The 24,014-nt window shown below is 36.4% G+C and overlaps 1 protein-coding gene across 3 annotated transcripts in view; it reads left to right on the forward strand.

The window, feature by feature from the left end:
* Nucleotides 1-24,014, forward strand: part of FBN2 (fibrillin 2) — a 277,965-nt gene that overhangs the window by 232,156 nt on the left and 21,795 nt on the right. For 2 of the 3 annotated variants that reach the window (XM_037509420.2, XM_037509419.2), the window contains exons 37-55: nucleotides 1,407-1,568; nucleotides 2,283-2,351; nucleotides 2,773-2,898; nucleotides 6,107-6,232; nucleotides 6,852-7,004; nucleotides 9,826-9,894; nucleotides 10,726-10,851; nucleotides 11,037-11,162; nucleotides 11,604-11,729; nucleotides 13,544-13,660; nucleotides 15,219-15,347; nucleotides 15,808-15,927; nucleotides 18,887-19,012; nucleotides 19,631-19,783; nucleotides 20,574-20,639; nucleotides 20,933-21,058; nucleotides 21,610-21,729; nucleotides 22,735-22,857; nucleotides 23,303-23,434. In XM_037509420.2, coding sequence (XP_037365317.1) covers nucleotides 1,407-1,568; nucleotides 2,283-2,351; nucleotides 2,773-2,898; nucleotides 6,107-6,232; nucleotides 6,852-7,004; nucleotides 9,826-9,894; nucleotides 10,726-10,851; nucleotides 11,037-11,162; nucleotides 11,604-11,729; nucleotides 13,544-13,660; nucleotides 15,219-15,347; nucleotides 15,808-15,927; nucleotides 18,887-19,012; nucleotides 19,631-19,783; nucleotides 20,574-20,639; nucleotides 20,933-21,058; nucleotides 21,610-21,729; nucleotides 22,735-22,857; nucleotides 23,303-23,434 — 2,295 coding nt within the window. The remainder of the gene's footprint in view (nucleotides 1-1,406; nucleotides 1,569-2,282; nucleotides 2,352-2,772; nucleotides 2,899-6,106; nucleotides 6,233-6,851; nucleotides 7,005-9,825; nucleotides 9,895-10,725; nucleotides 10,852-11,036; nucleotides 11,163-11,603; nucleotides 11,730-13,543; nucleotides 13,661-15,218; nucleotides 15,348-15,807; nucleotides 15,928-18,886; nucleotides 19,013-19,630; nucleotides 19,784-20,573; nucleotides 20,640-20,932; nucleotides 21,059-21,609; nucleotides 21,730-22,734; nucleotides 22,858-23,302; nucleotides 23,435-24,014) is intronic. The other variant, XM_054694452.1, reaches the window with a different exon arrangement.

A 24,014-nucleotide genomic window follows, 5' to 3' on the forward strand; every position in this document is an offset into this window, starting at 1 on the left:
AAGAACACATACAAAAATTAATAGCATCAAATACATTCATATGGTTGGGTAGGGACAAAGGGATAGGGGTGGAAAACGGGAATAAAATAGAGAGAAAAGGGAGAGAAGAATGAATGACTATCAGTGTAATAAGAGATGGGACCAAGAGCTGATTTAGGTCTTTCTACGTAAGATTCAGCAACAGAGACAAAATGGAAAACGGCAACTATGCAACAGAGTAAAAAGCTAGCCAAGAGATTTTAATTTGCAGTCAAGAATGAAAACTACCTTGTAGATGATGATAAAAACTTTGGATTTTACTCTGATTGACATGGGAAGCCAACTAAGGTATTACTTCTGAAGTGTTACTCTGGTTATTGTAGGGACAATAGTATATAGTTGAGCCTAAGATTAAAATTAAGAGATGAGTGAGGAAACCCCTGCAGTCGTCCAGATGATGGATGATGATGGCTTGAACTCAGGTTGCAGTGAAGGAGGCTGTGGCAAATAGTCAGATTGCAGATATATTCCAAAGGTAAGTTCTTTATTACTGGTTTGAATAAGGAATATGGTAAGGAATCAAACACTGACTCAAAGATTTAGGATCTGAGCAACTTAAAAAAAATTAAGGTTATATTTCTTTGAAAATGCAGAAGACTGGTGGAAGAATGGAACAGGTTTTGTGTGGAGAAAAAAGTAGCGAGTTTGATTTTAGACATGTTAACTTTAGAGTAACTATTAGATAAAGGGCAAGAAGTCAAATAGACATTAGCAGAACTGTCCAGAGTTCAGGGTAGAAATGACAACTGGAATCATAAAAGTAAGCATTCCCAGCAAAAAGATAGTATTAAAATCATGAAATCAGTGAGCTGATCTTGATGGTAATTGTAGATAAAGACAAGAAAACATCTGAGATTCATTGATCCTTTAGTATCCTCTCTAACTTTATTATAATCTTTCCCCAAATCTGTAAAACTGTCTATGCAAATTTAAATTGAGCGATGGGAGAGTGAAGATGCTGGGAAGGAAGGACATGGGTTATCAAGATTTTTTTATATAATTCGTAATTTTAATTTATCCTGGATTTTTTCCCATTACTTAGAAACTCATGATATAGATAGATTATATTAAATTTTTCCTTCATTCATGTTAGTGGAAATCCAAAATGTCCCAAATGAGTAATTTCTTACTATTTGGTTTATCCCATAATCTATATATATTGCTAACCATATGAAAATCTGACACAATCTAATTCCTTAACTCATTCTTGAAAAGGTTCACGGCAAGAAATTGTTTTGTGCTCAAGACTAAAATGAACCTTCCATGTTAATGCAATTAAATGAAATTTCATCATTTGAGTGACTTCTTTCTAAAAAGAATTTCTTACTCTGGCAAGGGCAGTTGTAAGTTCCTGTGTTGCTCTGCAGACAACCGCGTGGGCAACTGCTACCTGAAGTTCGGTCCTCGAGGAGATGGAAGTCTGTCCTGCAATACGGAGATTGGGGTGGGCGTCAGTCGCTCCTCCTGCTGCTGCTCCCTGGGGAAGGCCTGGGGGAACCCCTGTGAGACGTGCCCCCCTGTCAATAGCAGTGAGTATGGAACTGAAGAAGAGGAAGGAAATAGCTTCTAGGAGCTAAAAACTAGTTGCCATTTTATTTTTTTTGCTGGGAACAGGAAAAAGGAGGGATACAAAAATTGAGTTTGGACTGCTTTCCGTGATTATACTGAAACCAGCCAAGAGTGTTTTACAGGAAAGGAATTTGAATTCCTCTCTTCTTGTTGTTTTTCATGATGTGATAAAAAGGAAAAATAATTGTTAACCACAATCCAATATGAATGGTGGTGATAGCGATTCTCCATGGTATCACAGATAAAGACCTTCTCTGTTCTTCTCATGTTATTTTAGTTCGGGTTCATAAATAAGTTTTATTCCTGAAACCAACCGTAATATGCCTTAAGTAGAAACATATGACATAGATGAAGTTTTTGGATTGTCAAATTTTTGCATTTTCATTTATTAACCAAAAAAGTTGTGATACAAATAGTCTGAAAATGAGTTTTTCACTAATTAAAAACAAATGGCTTTTTTTTGTTACTCTACTGTGTATACATTTATGAAGTAATGTCCTTGTTTCACCTCAAATGTAATATACTTTCAAAATGTGTTTGAAAGGGTACAAGAGAAACTTGTAGCTACACCCCTTGGGATGTGTGTTTTGAGCCTGGCAGTTGCTGAGTATTTGCTCATTATTTCAGGCTCTTGAACACAGGTATCACATCTCTTTTTTTCCATTTTTTCATAGCTGAATATTACACCCTATGTCCCGGAGGTGAGGGCTTCAGACCTAACCCCATCACAATCATCTTAGAAGGTGAGCTCACCTCTGACTTTCACCTGAACTTAAACAAGGTAAAGAGTTTACATTAGCAAAAAGTTAGTAGCAAAGTTAACGTGCAGCAATCCCAACACAATTTTTTTGCAAAATTACAGATGGGCAATCTTGCAACTGGAACTGATCTTACTCAATGCATCGATCTGATGCCTAAGGCTCTGCAGAGAAACTCTTTTTTCTATTATGCCCTACCTTGTTTTAATCACTGTTCTCAGACTATAGCAAAGTTCCACAACAAAATCAAAAATGTTCATAGTCAGAATAAACCCACCAAGTGGAAGTTCACTTGGATTCTTGGAAGTCTGTGAGTCTTACAGGATCACATGTTGGAAAGCTCTGTTGGTAACTCTTGTCTTTCATTATGGCATTTGATATATGTCAGCTGTTTTCCTATTTGCAGATATTGATGAATGCCAGGAGTTACCAGGTCTCTGCCAGGGTGGAAACTGCATCAACACTTTCGGGAGCTTCCAGTGTGAGTGCCCACAAGGCTACTACCTCAGTGAGGAAACCCGTATCTGTGAAGGTAAGTTGAATTTATTATTGGTGCTGTTAAAAACAAAATTACTGGTTAGGTTTGGATAAAAGACTCTGTCCTCATGTTCTGTCAAAGGATGTGTTGATGGGCCTCCTCTGGAGGTGCAGGCGGGTGAGCGCCGTGCTGTGATGCTGTCTGCAGCCTCTGGTTTGATCCCAGCCGGCTGGCGAGGGTTCCATATGGCATGACAGACCTTTCCTGTCTTGCCCGCTGCTCCCCTCAGCAGTATATTTCGTCAGTCTGCCTGTTCTGTTCCCCACTCTGCCTCTGGTGAATCCTCTCACCCTCCCATGCATCTGGCCTGTACCCCGGTTCTTGTGTAAAATAAGTAAATAAATCTTAAAAAAAAAAAAAAAAGGATATGTTGACAATGGCTCATAGGTTTTTTACTTTTTTTTTTCATGTCAGTGCTGTTAAGTTGTATTTGCTATTATCTACTTTTATTTTTCTATGAGTGAATGGATTGATTATCCTTGGGAAAACTGGAGTAGTGTCAAAACATTTAATATTGGGTATGTATTCAAATATGGACAAGAATTATGTTTTTCATAGGGAAAATGGGGAAGATGGAATGCAACCCCTAAGTTAACATTTTCCAGTAAATTTTAAATGTTGGGCTGTACAGCATGAAGAAGCTTAAAGATGAGCAAGCCTTTCTTGCATCTATCTCTCCCACCCCCAGTAATTACGTGGCACTATGTTATCCTCATGCCCATTAAAACCTTTATTTTAGGACATGTTAGATAAATGCATCTGGGGAAATACAGTTTAATAAGAGGAATAACCAACCAATTGCAGTGCTTCTGGATTCTCTGAATAGGTAATAATTTGAAGTTAGCAATAAAGATAAAGCCTCTCCTAACTGCATTTAGTTTAAAGCTAGCACTAAAATTTGTCTTAAGTGACATAAAAGGAAAGCAAGATTTAAAGTAATTCCATTAGGAATCGAATAGAAAATCCAGAAATAAACCCACAGATTTATGGTCAACTAATCTTTGACAAAGGAGCAAAGACTATGCATTGGAGCAAAGAAAGTTTGTTCAATAAATGGTGCTGGGAAAACTGGGTCGCTACATGCAAAAGAATGAAGCTTGACCACTACCTCACACCATACACAAAAATCAACTCAAAATGGATTAAAGAACTAGACATAAGACCTGAAACCATAAAATACATAGAAGGAAATATAGGCGAAACACTACGGGATTTGCACATCAAAGACATCTTTACAGACACATCACCCAAAGCAGTGATAGTGAAGGCAAAGATAAACAGCTGGGACTACATCAAATTAAAGAGCTTCTGCACAGCAAAAGAGACAATAACAAAAACAAAGAGAAACCCCACCAACTGGGAGAACATTTTTGCACCCAACACTAATGATAAAGGACTGATCACAAAAATCTGCAAAGAGCTGATGAGACTCAGCAACAACAAAGAAAATAATCCAGTCAAAAAATGGGCAGAAGAGCTAAAAAGAAACTTCTCTGAAGAGGAAATGCAAATGGCCAACAGACATATGAAAAAATGTTCAACATCACTTGTAATCAGGGAAATGCAAATCAAAACTACCATGAGATACCATCTCACACCAGTGAGAATGGCACATATTAAAAAAACTAGCAACAACAAATGTTGGCGAGGATGTGGAGAAAAAGGAACTCTCCTGCACTGTTGGTGGGAGTGCAAACTGGTCCAACCACTATGGAGAGCTGTGTGGAGATTTCTGGACCTACTAAACATAGAGCTTCCATATGATCCAGCAATTCCACTCCTAGGTATTTACCCAAAGGACACAGAAACATCAATTCCAAAGAGCACCTGCACTCCTATGTTTATAGCAGCACTGTTTACAATAGCTAAGCTTTGGAAACAACCCAAATGCCCAAAAATAGATGACTGGATCAAGAAGATGTGGTACATATATACCATGGAATATTACTCAGCATTCAAAAAAGATAAACACATGCAATTTGCAGCAACATGGATGGCACTGGAAGGGATCATGCTCAGCGAAATAAGCCAAAAGAAAAAGAAAAATACCAGATGGTCTCACTCATAGCAGGAATCTAGAAAACTTAAATAAGGGACCAGGAAAATGAATATAAGAAAGTGAAAATCAAAATCAACAAAAAACTATGAACCAGAGACACTTGTTGGGGGGTGGGGGGCGGGAGGGGAAGGATTGGGGTCAGAATGGGGCGTTTGCAATTGTATGGGGGAATATAAAAATAAAATTTAATATTAAAAAAAAAAAAAAAGAAGCTATACAAAGCTCTTTACATTAACTCTCAAACCAGTCTTATATGATAGATAATCTTAATTATCCCAGATAGACAATGAGGAAGCAGTGTACAGAGTGATTATGAGATTTTCTCAGTATCAAACAATCTACTAATGACATGGTCATGATACAAATGGATGCTATGGATTTCACAGCCTACACTCTTAGTCACAGCTCTTTCTCTGTTATCCTCTTTTTCTATGTCAACTTCAACAGAATATTTTCGTACTTTGAGGGATTTAGGCATTATCCATGTGCTACTGAACTGGAATATTCACCCTCCAGCATTTTAAATTAATTTTATTATCACAATACTGAACTTTAAAAATAGATAGTAACCTTTAATGTATTATCCTGCTTTTTGAAAAATTTCCTTAAGCCTATTCAACAAATTTCCTCAAGCTGTTTCTTATTTAATAGACAAGCACATATATTGCATCTATTCTGTTAAGTGTTAAAATGGTTAAAACTGGAATGCCTTAATTTCGTAGTTAAGCAATAGGATTGATCAATTTATTTTCAATATAATTATCAATATGGTTGAATAAAATTCTGTGACCTTGCTATTTCTTCTATTTGAAAAAAAAAAAAAAAAATAAAGTAATTCCATTAGAAGGATGAAATTTCAATTCAAATATAGATGCCATTTGTATTATTTTTGCACTTTGGAATAATTGCTTTGGATCATCTCTGTTTTCTAATATTGGATTTTTTTTTCAGGAAATTTTGTCATGTGGAAGTATATTTAGGGAATTATTTTGTATATCATTGCTTTAAATCCTAAATATTATTAAAATATGGGGAATTATTCCCAGTTTCCATAAACAGGAATTATCCTTATGCTTTGTTTACTAGTTTACATAATAAAAATTCATGAAAATATTAACTAGTGAATATTTTTGCCTACTCTAGATATTGATGAGTGTTTTGCACATCCTGGAGTGTGCGGGCCTGGGACCTGCTACAACACTCTGGGAAATTATACCTGCATTTGCCCACCAGAATACATGCAGGTCAACGGAGGCCACAACTGCATGGGTAGGTGAAGGTCTCTGAGATTAATCAGGTCACAGTGTTGACCTCCCAGACATCTACAGCTCAGGCACTTCTGTCTCAGACCTATTGTTCATAAAGTATGAATATTAAGTAGTTATGAATGATTATATAATTTTTTCACAGTCTTATGAATTTCTGATTCTGTATCATTTTTGAATTTGGTTATATATTTTTTTAAAGCATAAGCCTGAAGTAGAAAATGTCATCAAATCTTACAATGATATTATCTTAAGTAATGTTTATTTTTATTTGTATAAAATGAACATTACAAATAAGGGCACACTTAATATTCAGTAGTGTTTAATATACATAAATGTCTTTGAATAGGGAAACAAATATCTATTAATGTTGTTTCCCAAGAAAATTGCAAGTGAAATCCCTCACCTAAAACAGATAAGTTAACCTGAAAATTAACAGAGAAGTTAACCTGAAAATAATTAATGTTCAATTTCAAGAATTATTTTAGGATACCTTCAAATGACTTTGAGAAAGTTTGCAGAGTTGGTAAAATAAAGGAAGTTCTGTGTGTTGGGGTGTGTGAGCTTCATTATTAGTGATTTACTGACATGATTAGTTGGCTGATTTGTTTTTCTGTATGTAGATATGAGAAAAAGCTTTTGCTACAGAAGCTATAATGGAACCACTTGTGAAAATGAGTTGCCTTTTAATGTGACAAAGAGGATGTGCTGCTGCACATATAACGTGGGCAAAGCCTGGAACAAACCTTGTGAGCCTTGCCCGACACCAGGAACAGGTAAGCACACAGCTCATGTGTTATGCTTCTACTCAAGCCTAAGGCACTGGCAGCACATGCAGGTGACAGTGCAGTAAATGCAAACATGTAGTAAAACCAAGCATGCTTCATTCTGCAAATAGCCAAGAGGGTCCCATAAATCAGTTTCCCAAGTGGCCCTCTTGGAAGTCAAACCTTATTTTCTGAAAGACATGTTCAATTGAAGTCTAAATCCAGAAAATAAGCCCTACTGCTAAAGAGTTAAAAAAAATCAATGGCCTGGGTCCATTTAGAGTCATTATTTTCAGCTCTGCTGGTTCATTTTCATTTGTTCATGCAACAGCTGCTTGTTGAACAACTACTGTGTTATCACTGTGCTTGACTTGGAAGGTGTTACATTGCTATTTAAAAACTTGTGGTAATATGAAGACTATGAAGTTCAATAACTATCTTTTTTTTTTTAGTTCAAGCTTGTAAAAATGCAAAAAAAATATGATGAGCAAACTTTACATTAAAGATACTTTTCATCAAACTATTCCTTCTGATCCCTTTATCTCATTCTCATCTGAATTTTTTAGGAAGAAAATAGAACTGGACTTTACACTAAAATTTTTCTCACAAACATGGATTCTCTAGGGAAAAAATTGAAGATAATAGAGATGAAAGCAAAATTGATTGTCTTAAAATTTTTACCTATTCACATTCTTTCATAAACTGAAAAATGGTAACTTTTATTAACTGTAGATACTAAAGGTTGAATAGGACAAACAAGAAACAATAATTATGTTACAATACCATAGTTGCTCAAATAATGTTATTTTGTTCAACTTACTGCATTACAATGTTAATGAGAGAAAAGTGGATACCTGCTAGGGCCACTGTCTGGACTTTGTATATCATTTTGTCCTGCCTGTGTGGACTTTTTCCTGGGTACGGCAGTTTCCTCCCTCGTCCCAGAGGTGTGTAGGTTAGGTTAATCAGTGTGTCTACATTGTCCCAGGATGAGTGAGTGTGGGTTTGTAGAGTGTGCCCTCAAACGGAAAGGCGTCTCTCCTTGGCTCCTATCTGTCTTGCACTGGGATAGACTCCAGCCACCTCTGACTGCATTGGAAGGAGTAAGTTGGAAAATGAATGAATGAATGAATGAATGAATGAATGAAAAAATGAATGAATACAAATGATTCTTTTTTCTTAAATTCATTATTAGTTATATTCTTTTAAAAATTGTTTATTCATTTTCCTACGTCTTTGTTAATTTTGGGATAGTGTTTGATTTCTCCCCTCTGGTGTCGTCCCTGTTATTCTCCCATCACCATGATAACTGTGATCCATCACCCTGGTCTCTTAGGCTCTTCCCTCCTCTGTCTTGACCCTACAAATTATTCTTTAATATTAGAAGTGTTTTGGGTCTTTATTTAGAAGTTTGGTGATGTTTTTTGTGATGAGATATATGCCATGGGAACTTGATTCTTGTTTATATCAATTAACCTGTAGTAAAATTGGTTTTATTATATATATTTCACTTAAAGTTACAGTTTTCAAGAACCTATCCATGAGCTTAAAGGAGGACTTATTATGTATTATAATGTTTCATGTGATGATAAAATGAAATTAAGGAGAGAAGTGAGTGGTGATAAAAAGTAAAACATGGGGACTTTTTCAGTGGCTTAATTCAGTGGGCAAATGCATCTTCTTAGTCCTATCCTGCCATAATTTTGTTCTGAAAAAATGAATAAGAAACCTTTTTAGAATTCTCTAAGAACTCCCAACAGTTAGAAATTGAACATCACTGGCTTGGGGGATTAAATTATTCCTTGTGAGAGGAAGGTGAAGGACTTAGGTTTGAAAGACAAGACTATGTAAATGGAAGTTCTGCTGGTGACTGTCTGACCTTACGTAAATTACTTGTCCTATCCGAGATTGACTCCTCATATATGAAATAAGGATAATAAATAAATATGGTAGTGACTGATTGATATGGTTATAATGATTATTAAATGTCTGTATATTGCAATTCACATATTTCCAGGCAATTAGAAACCATTAAGTTGAGTATGTATTGTGTGCTTGTCTCTATATTCAGTATTCTCAGTATATTGGTAGATGAACTCTGCAAAGTTACTCTTCTGTTAGTACATGGAAGCACATGGAATATAGTATGCAGTATGCATTTTATCTCCTACTGTTTTCAACAGTTTCATTCACTTATGTAGCACTGGGCATCAGAAACAAACTGTTTCTTAAAGGATTGAATATTTTAGTATTTCTGTTTGAGAATTATGTGTATGAGTAACTCATGATCTCTATCATTCTCCATGATTGTTTTTGATGTCTCAAATTTCACATAATAACAAATAGGCATTATGTTTTAAAAAACAGGCAAAACTCATCTTTCATTCGTTATTCATTGTTACCCTGTCATATCACTATAAAATTAGTTTTTGCATGCTTGTGGCTTAGTGCAATTTGCAATTTTCCCTTCTAAATTTGTACTCTAACCTGATTTTTCAATATACGTAAATTGGATCATGTTTAAATATCATATCTCAATAGGATAAAAGAAAAAATGCCTATGTAAATGTTGTGAATATGAAATGATTTATCGCCTAACATCAGAGCAGTAAAAAGTGGATGGTGATGATGAAGATGATAGTAATAATAGTCTAAAATGCCTAGATCTACATCTTACAGAAGTTGGCATTGTTATCTAATGAATATAATTGAAATTAATTGCCTGATTATGAATAATATAAAAGATATATCAGTGAAAGCTATATAATATAAAATGTTATTTTGAAGGAGTAAGAATTTTAAGAATGCATTTACTTTGTTTAATTTAAAGCTGACTTTAAAACCATATGTGGAAATATTCCTGGATTCACCTTTGACATTCACACAGGGAAAGCTGTTGGTGAGTTTTTCCAGATTATGTTTATTTTAATACATACACATAATATTTTGTAATACCCTACTCTATTTTTAAAAGGTAAAATACTGTAAAATGTAATACTATCTAGATCCCAAATATATATAGACAAAAGATAAAAAATGTTTACAAACTCTAATCCAGTGTTAAAATGATATTATTCCCTCGGCCTAGTCTGGTGATAAGATCTGATAGTTTGGCGACTATCTGAAGATTTCATACATACCAAGCTAAAACTTTAGTTTTTCCTGTATTACTTGATTTAATATTATATCTTACTTTAACCTTTCATTGCAGTTTTCATAAGTTTAAGTTTTTGGTGTATTTTTGCAGTGTCCCTTTTTACTAATGTACTTGTGACTGAAGAATTATTAATTACATAAATTACTTCTTCCTGAATGTACTTTCTATTGCTGCCTCTACTTTCCTTCCTCAGATATTAAATATTCAATATCATTTTAGTATCTACTATCAATTGAATCTTTAAAATGTACATAAAATTAAGAAAACATGGCTTTCTTTATCAGATGAATAGTAACAGAGTAACCTGACAAGAAGAGGTTTGGTTTCCTAAGAAATCTACTTATTATATTCACACTGAAATCACTCAGAATACTTGATCAGCTACTTAATTTTTTCCATCACTGTTTAAAGGAAATGCTCTATTTTTGTGCTATGCTTTTATCACTCATACCAGAATATAGTTTTCTTGACACTGTGTACTCTGATTCCAGTGGGTATATATAGCATCCATCAATGTTTTATGGTAAGTACATTAAGAACTACATTTATTTTACCAAATCTGTTTAATTTCAGACATTGATGAATGTAAAGAGATTCCAGGCATTTGTGCAAATGGTGTGTGCATTAACCAGATTGGCAGTTTCCGCTGTGAATGCCCCACAGGATTCAGTTACAATGACTTGCTCCTGGTCTGTGAAGGTAATCGAAATGATGTATGCCCTTTATCCAAAAGTGTGTGCTAGATATGACTGATTTTTAGACAGTTCTCTGATTTTTTTTGCTGCTGCTTCCACAATATTTAGGAGTGGATCACCAAATTAAGTAAGTGAATGTAATACTAATGCTGTAATGAAAATTTCAAAATGGAATTGTTGCTCTTCCAGATATTGATGAATGCAGCAATGGTGATAATCTCTGCCAGCGAAATGCAGACTGCATCAACAGTCCTGGCAGCTACCGCTGTGAATGTGCTGCAGGTTTCAAACTCTCCCCCAATGGTGCCTGTGTCGGTAAGAAGAGTGTGACTCAATCTTCAGCTCTGAGTACAACATTCTTTAGATTTACTACCCTAAAAGTTTGTCTGCACTTTGCTATCAAAATATATTTTCAAAAATAATTTTGAAAAGTCAATCTACTCATTCATATTGAAGCTATTTGGCTGTATTTTGTAGATCCTTTTTGTTAAGTCTTGTATATGAATTTCATTAGAATTGGACCTAATATAGTCTCCTTGAGATACCCATCAACATAGTAAAGATTGCATGATTTTTTTTTTTTTTTCAAGAAACTTGGATACTTTAAAGCCTTGCTTATTTTGAGTCAGATGTTATGGTTCATTTTCAGCCTGTTCATAATTATTAATAGATTATAGAAACACGCCTGTGAAAAAATGAAGGAATCTTAATAAAAATCAGATATCTGTAACCTGTGTTTTATTTTCTTTGTTTCAGATCGCAATGAATGTTTAGAAATTCCTAATGTTTGCAGTCATGGCCTTTGTGTTGATTTGCAAGGAAGTTACCAGTGCATCTGCCACAATGGCTTTAAGGCTTCTCAGGACCAGACCATGTGCATGGGTAAGAGGGATGTTAGTTCCAGGGGGTGAAGTGGAACTGGGATTCCAGAAGAGATTGCAGTGAGATTACTTGCCAGGAGTTACTACCATGTCTCTGTCAGAAACACTTTTGCAAAAAGTTAACCCTGTTAAAGATTTTGTGGTTTTATTCAATGCAAAATTTGCAAGCAGCGACATACCTCACTATGTTTTTCAGTTCAGTCTTCACGACCTTTTCCCCAGATGACTTCCACATGCTTAACATGCTCTCCAGGACACTCAGGGCGATGTGGAATTCACAGCATTACCAGCAGCCCTTTATTCTCTTGTTCCCACTCAAGAAAGCGTTTTTGAATGCAAGATTGCAAGAGAAAGAGTAAGAGTGACAGTACCAAAATGAATATACATACATATGTACACTTTTCCCCCCAAATCATTGAATACATACAGTTTCTCCAATTTTTGTGTTTTAACATTTAAAAACAATCTTTAGAAGCAATTATAGTCAAACCCTTGCCAGTAGCTAATATAAAGGCAATAATAATCTTCAGGAAATACTTGCTGAGTTGATGATTAGTAAGATCTCAAAGGTGCATGGGCTGGACACCTTGGAAATGAGCCTAACTCTTAAATCTGATGTCGGCAACTGGCTCTCTCTGCCAAAAAATTCTTCATGCTTTGCACTTGAAGGATGAAAGTTAAACCTAAAACTTCACTAGTTAGAATTAGCATTTTCTTTTTTTAATATTTATGTATATATATTTTACATTGTTGTTTGATTTCTCCTCTCAGCATTTTCTCAGTTTAAAAAAGGCTAAAGTTGTACATCTACTCTTTGGGTGTTCAAGATACTATCTATATGAACAGTAAAGTTAGATTTCAGGGCTGCACACCTACTTTTCTATCTGATGTATCCAAACACAGAGGAACATTTGGGGAATGTCACCACTTATTCATTGATTCCCACAAGCTCCTGTGTAGATTTCTCCAATGAGAATGGGAAAAATTCTCTAGGGGTTGCTTGGGCAAAGGACACCAATTTGCATGAACTTTTTAGAATACTTGCTTCTCTTAATTTGTACTGTCTGAGAGAGTATGATTTGCCGAAATAGAGGTGAGAATTATTTTTCAGATTCACAGTGGAGGAAACCTGTCCTCAGTCATAACAATTCATCCATGATAGAAGTCAGCCAAACTGCTTGGTAATATGTCCCTTTAATAGTTTCTTCTCTAAGGAACAATGCCCTTTTTTTCATTGTAGAGGAGTTTCAGCAGCCTGGAATTCATGGCTAGGGAGTCTTCTCTTATATATGGTGGATTAGCTTTCTAAATATTTTTTCAATTCAGGTTTTTTTTTTTGGGGGGGAAGACTAATAAATTTGAGTTCTTTGAAATTTTGAAATCCTTCAATTTGGATTACACTCATTCATAAAACTTAGAAAACTTAAGTTTATCTTTATTTCACTGATCAAATTAATATATGTAAATATCAGGAGTATTTATAATGTTTAAGAATAAATTGTTTTGATATTTCAAAAGATTGGTTTCCTTGGAATTCACATGCAAACTTTTCATTCAGATATCTCTACTAAATGGATGCTTGCTTTGACTAGTTCTGAATATTGTATGTGCCAGTAAATAATTAAATTGCACCTGTTTCTTATAATTTTATACTTCAGATTTTTCTCTATCTCATACTTATCTTCCTTAAATCAACAGGGGTGCCTAGTATTGAATGAGAAAAATCTAAGTCAGTATTTCTTCTAATGTAAATGTTTAATAGCCTATTTTTTTTAATTAAAAATTGAATTCCTTTGAGTCGCTGTTTCTTCGTAGATGTTGATGAATGTGAACGGCATCCATGTGGAAATGGAACTTGTAAAAACACTGTTGGTTCCTATAACTGCCTCTGCTACCCTGGGTTTGAACTGACTCATAATAATGATTGCCTGGGTAAGTGCTTCAGTCAGTCTGTATTTTATTTCATTTTTACACATTGTACTTAAATAGAAAATAAAAGAATAAATAAATGTTAAAACAAAACTGCCAGTGTGCCAAAAAATATGTAATAGCATTAACTAATTTCTATTAACTAAGACATACTATTGGCTGAGATGATCACAATACAGTCTGCAGTGTTGAGTGCTTTTGTCAGTCAAACAGTCAGTCCAGGAAAAAAAGGCCATACTGATGACAGTAAATATTTTGGAATAATTTTTTGTGGTTTCGGGTTATTTTACTGCTTAGATGGGATCGAAGACAAACCTGTCATTGTTTCAGTATTATTACAAATATTTCAGATAACCCATTCTTGACTTATATTCAAATGCTATCATTATCCAACTTAGAAACATATTGTGTCTTCTAACTTCATTATCTGTCAGTTTTTGAAGGCAGAGGGTGCCTTTTCCCACAGAAACAGTGTATCTGACTAGGTTTCCAAGTCAGTCTTCAGAAAAGTATTTAATCTCTGCTTTTGGACAACTGTGTTTCAGTGGAAAATAAAACTGTCTTATATGCATGGTATAGGATTTTAGTGTTTTACCCTGACAGACAGTAATTGAAACAAGAATTGATAATGAGTGAGTGAAGTTCCTAGTGGGGATGGTAAAGGCACTTACGACAAACATTGACAGTATACGTTATTCACTGTGTGCCAGGCCCTAGCAGGCGCTTTACAACAGGCCATCTCTTAATTTCCCTGGTCGTGTAAGGTATGTCAAAGTCACTCAAGCTTTCTATTATGTTGCACCATCACAGCTCAAAACCACCGCCTTATTTAATCCAATTCATGTCCTCTTGGGGACATAGGTCCTTTTCTTTATTTTTCTAAATTCCTTAATTGTAAAAAAAAAAATTAGAGCTTATTTGACATTTTATTCAATGACATCCTTGTTTCTTTGTCCTGCCAGGAAGAACTAAAGTTATGGACATGGCTCTGATGAAAGTACAGCCTTCAAAAAACTCAGAAAGTTACTCAAATGAAGACAGTCCTAAACTTGACTGAAAACCTATCACTTACAGATATTTTTTCCAAATTCTTTATTCTGTCAGCAAAATATGACCACAATTCTGGAGTATTTTTGAAATAATTGCTTTTCCTGCATTTCATATGCACCCTATTTGTCCTGTGAATATGCTTAGCTTATATCCAGGTAAAGTCATCTGCAAATGAGGCAATTAGGTTAAATTTGCATATCCTTTTGCCTCAGGGAAAATAAATACATTCCAGTTGGAAAGAAAAGAAAGCTTCACATTAAAACTTCAAATTTTATCTGGTTATAAACTTAGGAATTACATTAAAATCAAAAATGTTTCCTTGTATAAAATACCATAGGGATCTGTGTAACCTTATCAATCACATGAACCACCTTGGATGAGCCATATTTTCTAGTGTTGATAAGGATTGGTAATGTAAGATTTCAGCAAATGTATACCAATGAATATATGTGTTTAATTTACAACTTGTGACCCAGGTGCCTTTGTAAAGCTACCTCTCACTTTCTTGCAGACATAGATGAGTGCAGCTCCTTCTTTGGTCAGGTGTGCAGAAATGGGCGGTGTTTTAATGAAATTGGCTCCTTCAAGTGTTTATGTAATGAAGGTTATGAACTTACTCCAGATGGCAAGAACTGTATAGGTGAGCAGCTAAACAATAAAATATTTATGTGGTTTTCTTCTATGAAATAATGATGTGAGTTCCACCACATCCCCCACATGCACACCCCTCATCTTAGAGACTCTCACAATTTAGTTAACCATCTGATCATATGATCAAGATAAGCTATCCTGGGAAATTTTGATATAAGGTGTAAGCTAACAATTGAGAGTGACTCATAAGCGCAGTATTTTCATTGGGGCAGAGCTTGAGGCTACCCATGTCTCAATAAAAGTAGGGAAAGGAAGAAACTTAGCCTCTTGCCAAGTGAGAAAGAGCCAAGGTGTCAAAAGAATATGTCAGGACACATTTATTCATAGTGCTCTGGCAGATTAGAGTGCTCAGGTGGAATTCATGTTCATGTTACTGAGCAGAGAGATTAAATCAGTACACAGTTATCTCATACTTTAATCATTTTTTCCCCTCTTGTTTCTCTTTAAAGATACTAATGAGTGTGTTGCCCTTCCTGGTTCTTGTTCACCTGGCACCTGTCAGAATTTAGAGGGATCCTTCAGGTGCATCTGTCCTCCAGGGTATGAAGTAAAAAGTGAGAACTGCATTGGTAAGGCTAAAAACATTGATTCCGAGGTCTGGGAACTCTTCACTATGAAACCTAGTATAAACTTTATGGAAATATCCTAATCCCAAACCTTTGCAAGGTTTCCAACCCAAGGAATGAAACATACAGCTGCCTACATCTGTTTTATTGAACCATCAGACATGATTTGAATGTGGAGTGGTGGGAATAAAGAACTAAGGGATGTGAGATTTTTCATTAACAGTAATCTTAGACTAGTCCAACAATTTTCAGTATAATCTTTTTTCCAAATGTCAGCAGACTTTTACTGAATTTAAAGAGTGTCTACAAAAATTGTAATCTTTGGCAACCAACTTTAAAACAGCTATTAAAGGTGTCTAAAGTGCTAGAAATGTGAAGCAGAAAATCTTGACAATGCTATTGAGATATTTTTTTCCTTGGGAAGGCCTCATGTCAAAACAGAAAATATTAATCGATTTGTCATAACAGATGTTTTTCTGTTAAAAGTCTTCTAGCACACAAGAACACTGTAACCACATCAAAAGTAGGTCCCTGTAGTTGCTTGGTGGACATGTTAAAGGCTGACCTTTTTATGGTTACTTTATTTCACTTTTTTTACAAATTGTGTTTTACAATCTTGTTGAAATTCAGAAGCACCGGCATCTTAGTGTGGTTCCTCTAACCTGAAAGGATTGCTAAGAGGTTTAGGCCTTTAACTTACCCAGATTTAAAAAAAAAAAAAAATAAATGCTATCACCCTTGGCAAGATTCTCCCTATAGGAGATGTAGTTCCACTGTTCACTGTAAAGGCAGCTATGTAGACAGAGCTGAAGGAAGTTGCGCACATGCACTTGATCAAGTTTAATTGTTTCTCAGACCATGTAACTACATATGCTGAACATCCCTTGTCCTTCCAATTGGGCTTCACTTTATTCCCTTTTCTTAGTTCATTGTAAAATTGTCTAGTGTTTTCCATATTTAAAAAGTAGTAAGTAGTTAATAATACTATCATCGTATTAACGAGAAGTTTCTTGGAAGTTTAAGATCCTTTCTTCTGCTTTTCTCATCTATATGTAATCTCAGTTCATGATTATCCCTGTGAGCCATCCTTTTGTGGAACCATAACAGTAATGTTGTCAGGCACCAGAAGAGAGCTAGAAAAACCAATGGTTCTTTGTATCAGGTCTGTTAGACTTCCTATTCTCACTTAGCCAAAAGCAATAACTGCTTGTTCTTCTATTAAAAACAAATGCTTTAGTTACATCTAATTACCTTTCAGAAATAACATGTTATTATCTATTGTTAGCAAGGACACTATTTTGCATCTCTGAAAAATTGCCTATTAATTTACTTTAAGAATATTTCCTTACAGTAATGTCTTTTACCAGTGTTTTCCAGATGAAGTGCTTCCTTAGTGATTATACACACATACTCACTCACAATGCATTTGTGTATACATGAGTACATGCCCATGTACACACACAAATTCACCTCTACATTCAATTACAGTGAACTCTTGACACATTTCAAGATACTAGAAATGTAAAAACACTGTCCTTTCCTCCGGGTAACCTTACTGCCTAACAGAGATATTTTGAGTAATAAAGAGATATTTTGTAAGTAAATCTGTTCTGTAAAGTTATCCTGACAATTCAGTGTGGCAGACACAGTACTTGAGGTATTTTCAGGATGTGAGGGCACTGTCAGGGCTTTGAATAATGATGGAATTGGTGAGAGGGTGGCTTGTCAAGAGGCTGTTTGAAAACACAGGAAGCATGAGCGTGGGACGAGGCACAGAATGACTGACTCAGATTGTACTTAGTCCTGTAGGCAGTATGGAGACATGTGGGAGTTTTGTTTTGTTTTTTAATTTTTTTTAAGATTTATTTATTTACACATACAAGAACTGGGGTACAGGCCAGAGGTGCAGGGGGTGGGGGTCAGGTGAGAGGATACACCAGAGTGGGGAGCAGAACAGGCAGATTGACTGAAAGACACTGCTGAGGGGAGCAGCCGGCAAGTCAGGAGAGGTTTGCTGCACCATGTAGGTTGCTCCCTGACTGGCCGGGGATTGAACTTGTGCTGCAGAGGCTGCGGATATCTTCACAGTGCTATGCTTAACCCCTTGCGCCACCAGGGAGGCCCTTGTTTTGTTTTTTAAAGAAAAGATTGGGCATGACCCATGCTTTCAAATCCTGCAAATATTAATTGAGAATTTAGTATGTATCAGGCACTATGCTAGAAGCTGAGGGTGTGGTAGTGAATTGGACAGACAGAAAGTCTATGTCATTGTGAAGCTTGCAATCTAATGTGCATGGCAATGTGGAATGTGCATTCATTTAATGAAAACCGCTCTTTAAATAAGCACTGCCAATGAGAAAAGGCCAAGAAGCATCACTAGTAAGGAATGTTTGTTTAAGGAACCAACCTGGAGTGAAGGCGGAAGTGATACAACTCTCAAACCACTGAGTCGCCCTACTTCCCTTGACCTGATTTCCCAGTAGAAATGTGTTTTAGAAAGATAGCCTGTTGTAAAGAGAGGAGAGGGAGAGGCACATATGTCAGTCAGGAGAGTTACAGTAATCCAGGTGGCAAATGATGCTGGATTTAGATATATACTGAGGAGGTAGACTTACAGGCCACATGCTGGTGCATATGGAGATTAAAGGTCAAATGGAGAAATAAGGGTGATTCAGGTTCACAACAGGGGTGACTGAGAGGGACAGCAGAGAAGAGTGCCCTCTGGCAGAACAGGTTTGGCCAAGGGGAGGCTGAGGTCGCTTTAAGAGGTTGAAACGGCCATGTCAGGAGTCAGTGGACACTCCTAAAGATCAAGTCCAGGGAGCTGGGCATCCCTTGGGAGTTTGGGACATAGCCTCAATTGAGACCGAGTATAATCTGTGATTTATGAAGCAATCCTTTTTTTAAAAATAAGTTAAATACATACATGTCATTTCATATTAATTGTCCTGCTGCTCCGCAGATATAAATGAATGTGACGAGGACCCCAACATCTGCCTCTTCGGCTCCTGCACCAACACACCCGGGGGCTTTCAGTGCATTTGCCCTCCGGGCTTCGTCCTGTCTGATAACGGCCGGAGGTGCTTTGGTAAGCTTTTCTTTATCACAGTTTGCTCTTGGAGCTGCAGAACTGGACAGTAAAGGTAATGTCAGTGTTTGTCATGACAAGGTCAACCCCTGTGGTAAATATATCATATGTAAATTAGAAAATGCAGGTCTCAAAACTTTACAGACTTAAGGCATTGTGAATTACTGATTCTGTTTCTACATTTAAAAAAATTTATATTGAGAAAAATATCCTTTCATTGATTTCATAGATTTTCATTGACATAGATTTTTTTTTGGTAGGCTGGTATGTAAGTTACTTTTGATGTTGCCTGAATTCTCTGTTAAGCTATCACATGGCAATGTCAAATGAGAGATTCTACATGGAAGTCTCAGTTTTTAATACTGAATATACTTTCTCAAATTTCCTAAGCACATTGTAAAAACACCATAAGCATATTAAATGATTAAATACACTTTTATAGATAAGTCCGCTTAACTTAACAAGTGAAATTAACGGCTGAGGATTTCAGGACCTGTCTTTTAACTGATAATTCTAACCTGCATCGTAGGTTCAGCCCATGAGCACTGGTTCAGTCAGAAACAGTTATGTAGGAATTAATCCGTCTTTTGAAATGACCATGTTTGCTTTCTTGACTAGATACTCGCCAGAGCTTCTGCTTCACAAACTTTGAAAATGGAAAGTGTTCTGTACCTAAAGCTTTCAATACCACAAAGGCAAAATGCTGCTGTAGTAAGATGCCAGGAGAGGGCTGGGGGGATCCCTGTGAACTGTGCCCCAAAGATGATGAAGGTAAGCATAATGATATAAAATACCACTGTGCACTAGTTTGGGATGTAGAAAAGGCAGTTTGACTATGTAATTTATGAGTATTTTGAGGGTGGAATTATCCCCTCATGTATGAATTTTGATGGTTCAGTGAATAACCTCATCTGAGGGACTCCTTTCAACTTTTGTATTCAACATGTGTAAGCGCAGGTAGAATTATCTTGTTATTTCACTCCCCTCCACCCAAGGTTAGTATTACTTGTTTTCAAAGGAATGAATTTGAGAGGTACAGGATGGGAGATGCAAGAAGCAGATGAAAATTATATTCCAAATTGCTGCAGGAGTCCCTTGTGGGTTCTGTATCACAGGCTGTGGGCCTCTCAGCACCTTCAATAACATTGTGAGAAGCTGAGTCAACACAATGGCCATTTGCAGGAAGAAACCAAGAGCCTCTCAGGTCTTATTAGTGCAGGTAAATTATAAGGTGGTTCCTAGCAATCACCTCTTAGTCAGAGGTGATTTCTCTGTGGAAGGGGCAGAGAGCTCTCTGGCTGCTCATAGTTAAATGAGCAAACAGAAAGAATCAGAGCTTCAGTAGGTGGCATTCGGGAGGAGCTGGGCAAGCTCAGGTAAACTTCTCTAAAGATGCTTGGGGTTCTTTTTGAAATAAATCATAACAATGAAAACTCTCTTGTTAGAAGCAGCTTCATGTAGAGGAAAATATTAAGTCAGTGTGATATATATTGTTAATAAGTTCTTAAGTTCTCTATAGTTGAGATTTTTCAATCATGGGGAACTTATATTTTCTCTGTAGTTGCATTCCAGGATTTGTGTCCTTATGGCCATGGAACTGTTCCAAGTCTTCATGATACACGTGAAGGTGTGGTTTGATGTATTTTATTCCTTTAGTCTTTTACATTATTGTATGTTTACTTCATAAATCTAATTTTACTGTATAATATATAGTATAATTTATTTAATGCATGCATTCAGTATTTATTGTACCATATGCATTATACTGATCCTAAGACTATTGTGATATATGAAATACATTATGTATTTCTCTGGTTAAAAATTATATGTATTCAAAATTTTAAACCTGGTTGAATACATATATACAGTGTTGGCATGTCTTACTGTATAAGCAAGTTCATGGACAATTCTATATTTTAGATGTCAATGAATGTCTTGAGAGCCCAGGCATTTGTTCAAATGGTCAGTGTATCAACACAGATGGGTCTTTTCGCTGTGAATGTCCAATGGGTTACAACCTTGATTACACTGGAGTACGCTGTGTGGGTAAGTTTGACTCCACATTAACCTTAAGGTTCTGTTTTATTTCTCATATTCAACAAAAGGCCTCTAAGCACCCTGGGTGGTGATTGGATTTACAAAGCCAGCATAATAGCTGCAAAGTCTTTCTTCTCCCATCCTATATTTTTCCCAGTAGAACTGGAAAATGCAACGATGGAGTTGCCCAACCTCTGCCTTCAACCAAATACACAAATGCTTTTGTGCTTAGAGATTGGCAATTGCTAACACCACTAACTGGGAAAAAGAGCCACGTTATTTTATGACTTTCTGTGTCTGCTCTGATAGCAAAAGACCACATCCCTCACTATGTGAATTTTAGGGCAAGCGCAGCTGCTTGGGGCTCAGAGCATTGTACACTTGATCCTTCAGATTCTCTGTCTGGCATACGGCAGCCAAGACCAGTGAGACACTATGTATGAGTTCTGTGTGCCTTCCATTGATCCTGGAAATGTGCGAGGGCCTGATGGATATTCATGAGTGTGCTCCTTTTAACTAAAACCTCTCCAAAGTTTGTGGCACCTTCCTATCTTTTTCAGATACCGATGAATGTTCAATTGGCAATCCATGTGGAAATGGGACATGCACTAATGTCATTGGGAGTTTTGAATGCAACTGTAATGAAGGCTTTGAGCCAGGGCCCATGATGAATTGTGAAGGCAAGTGACAATTTTCTTATTATTTCTTCTTGATGTAGTAGGTTTTTTTCCAATGTCTCAGCCTTTATATTAAATCGATGTTCTACTGATGATTATATTCATCACAGATAGATTTTCCTTTGCCTCAGTGAGTAAGCCTAATTATAATAGCTGCTTTAAAACCCTTGTCTGCTCATTCCAGAACCTGGCTCTAGGGCATCTCCAAGTTGTCATCTGTAGATTGTCTTTTCCCTTGAGATTGGGTCACATTTTCTTGGATCCTCAGTATGTTGCCTCATTTTGGATTATGCCTTCGATACTGCAAATAATGTGTTCTGGAATCAGTTTTATTACTTGAAAGAATGTTGATGCTTTTGTTTTAACAGTCAGATAACTTGGATGAATGTAGAAGTAAGACTATCAGGCCTGTGGAAGATAGTGATTCACATTTCAATTCTGTCCTTTAAACATTAATGACTAGATTCTTTCATTTGGCCCAAATATGCATCATGCATCATTAAATCAGCAACCTAGGTTGAGTTTATGCAAAATATATGTGTGTGTGTGTATGTGTATGTATTTATATATAATGTTTCTCCATCTCTGGCCCTCTCCCTTGTTGATCCTCACTCACTATTCAGCAGAATCGGTTTCCCCAACACTCCCTTCCCTTATTCCTCTGGATAGAAGAACAGACACAGAAATTTTCTATTGAAGACTTAGCTCTCATGTATGGCTGCTGCTAGCACTATGACCATCTGCAGAGTAATCTTAGAGGGAAAAAAACGATACTGGTTGCTTGCTGAGTTTCAATTAATCACTAAAAAACCACTTTCAGTAGTTTTTCATATTTTTACAGCATATTTTTATTTGCTGGAAGATGAATTTGTTAGGTGCCTACTGGAAGAGGAAGTTTCTACTACTCTCTTATTTTCCGTTAGGCCACCAAATAAATGCATCAGAGTTGATAGATTAAAATCATTAGAAGTCTAGGCTGAGCACATGCCTGCCATTTTCTTTGATCAGATATCAATGAGTGTGCCCAGAACCCACTGCTCTGTGCTTTCCGCTGCATGAACACCTTTGGGTCCTACGAATGCACGTGCCCCATTGGCTATGCCCTCAGGGAAGACCAGAAGATGTGCAAAGGTAAGACCACTAGCTTGGGAGTTGCTAGGACTTTTTTATGCAGGAAATATATTTTAATGATTTTATAGTTTTCAGCTATCTTCTAGAGATTTTTGGAAATGTATCTGTAGTGTTTTTGTTGGTAGATTTCCATACCAAGATAAGGAGACACTTGATGGTCTGTCCAGTCAAGTCAAACCCACACATGGGTTGAGAAAACCACCATTGTCACACTCTTGGGTTCTTTGCAGAGATTCCCATTTCCTATCATTAGGAGCAATGCTGAAACTATTATAAATTTAGATAGCCCCCAGCTTTAAAAGAGTGGGTTCCTTCTTTCTCTGTCACACAATAGGAATATAATTGAAGGACCAGAAGACCAAATATATGACTTAAAAGTACTAAACTATATCCTGCTCCTGAGAATTTCTTAATTTTATTTTTTCCTATGAAAAATATTTGCTAGACCTGGATGAATGTGCTGAAGGGTTACATGACTGTGAATCAAGAGGCATGATGTGTAAGAATCTGATTGGCACCTTCATGTGCATCTGCCCCCCTGGCATGACCCGAAGGCCTGATGGAGAAGGCTGTGTAGGTAAGGCTTTAAGGGATGATGATGGCTGTGTACTTAACATTTCCTACTCAAGTTTAAATTTCTGGTGCTATTCCTGAATCTTCTTAACTGCAAGCTAAATATTTTTCCAGCTGTCTCCAGGCTGGCTAGATTTCTTAGGTTCCATTCCAGCATAATAGGTTCTGGATAATGCCATGGCAGTCATGCCTCTCCTATGTCCTGGACATCTAAAACACTAACTTTAGAAGTGTAGAAAAACCCCTTGAAATACATCATTTCAAGTAGCAAAATGTGAAAGTATGAGTTAATGTTCTATTTTTTGTGTCATTTCATGAATGAGAAGAGCATAAAGAGGCAGATAATCTCCAGGACACTGTTACAGGCCAGATAGCTCTCTGTTTAATTCATGTTCAGAGTGAGGAAGTAGGGCTGGAGCTCTAAGCTGACTTCCAAGAGTTTAAAATGCTATGACTTTTATGATAAATGCCAAAGTCTCACACCAGGCAAGCTGATCATGGCCACTGTATCCATTAACTCAGCAGTTCTTCCCAGATGTAGTCACTGGGGACACTGCATCCCCCTAAACAGTTCCTTTCTTCCT

Source organism: Talpa occidentalis, unplaced genomic scaffold (genome assembly GCF_014898055.3).
Source record: "Talpa occidentalis isolate TD23 unplaced genomic scaffold, MPIMG_talOcc4v2.1 talOcc4.13, whole genome shotgun sequence".
NCBI classification, from domain to species: Eukaryota; Metazoa; Chordata; class Mammalia; order Eulipotyphla; family Talpidae; genus Talpa; species Talpa occidentalis.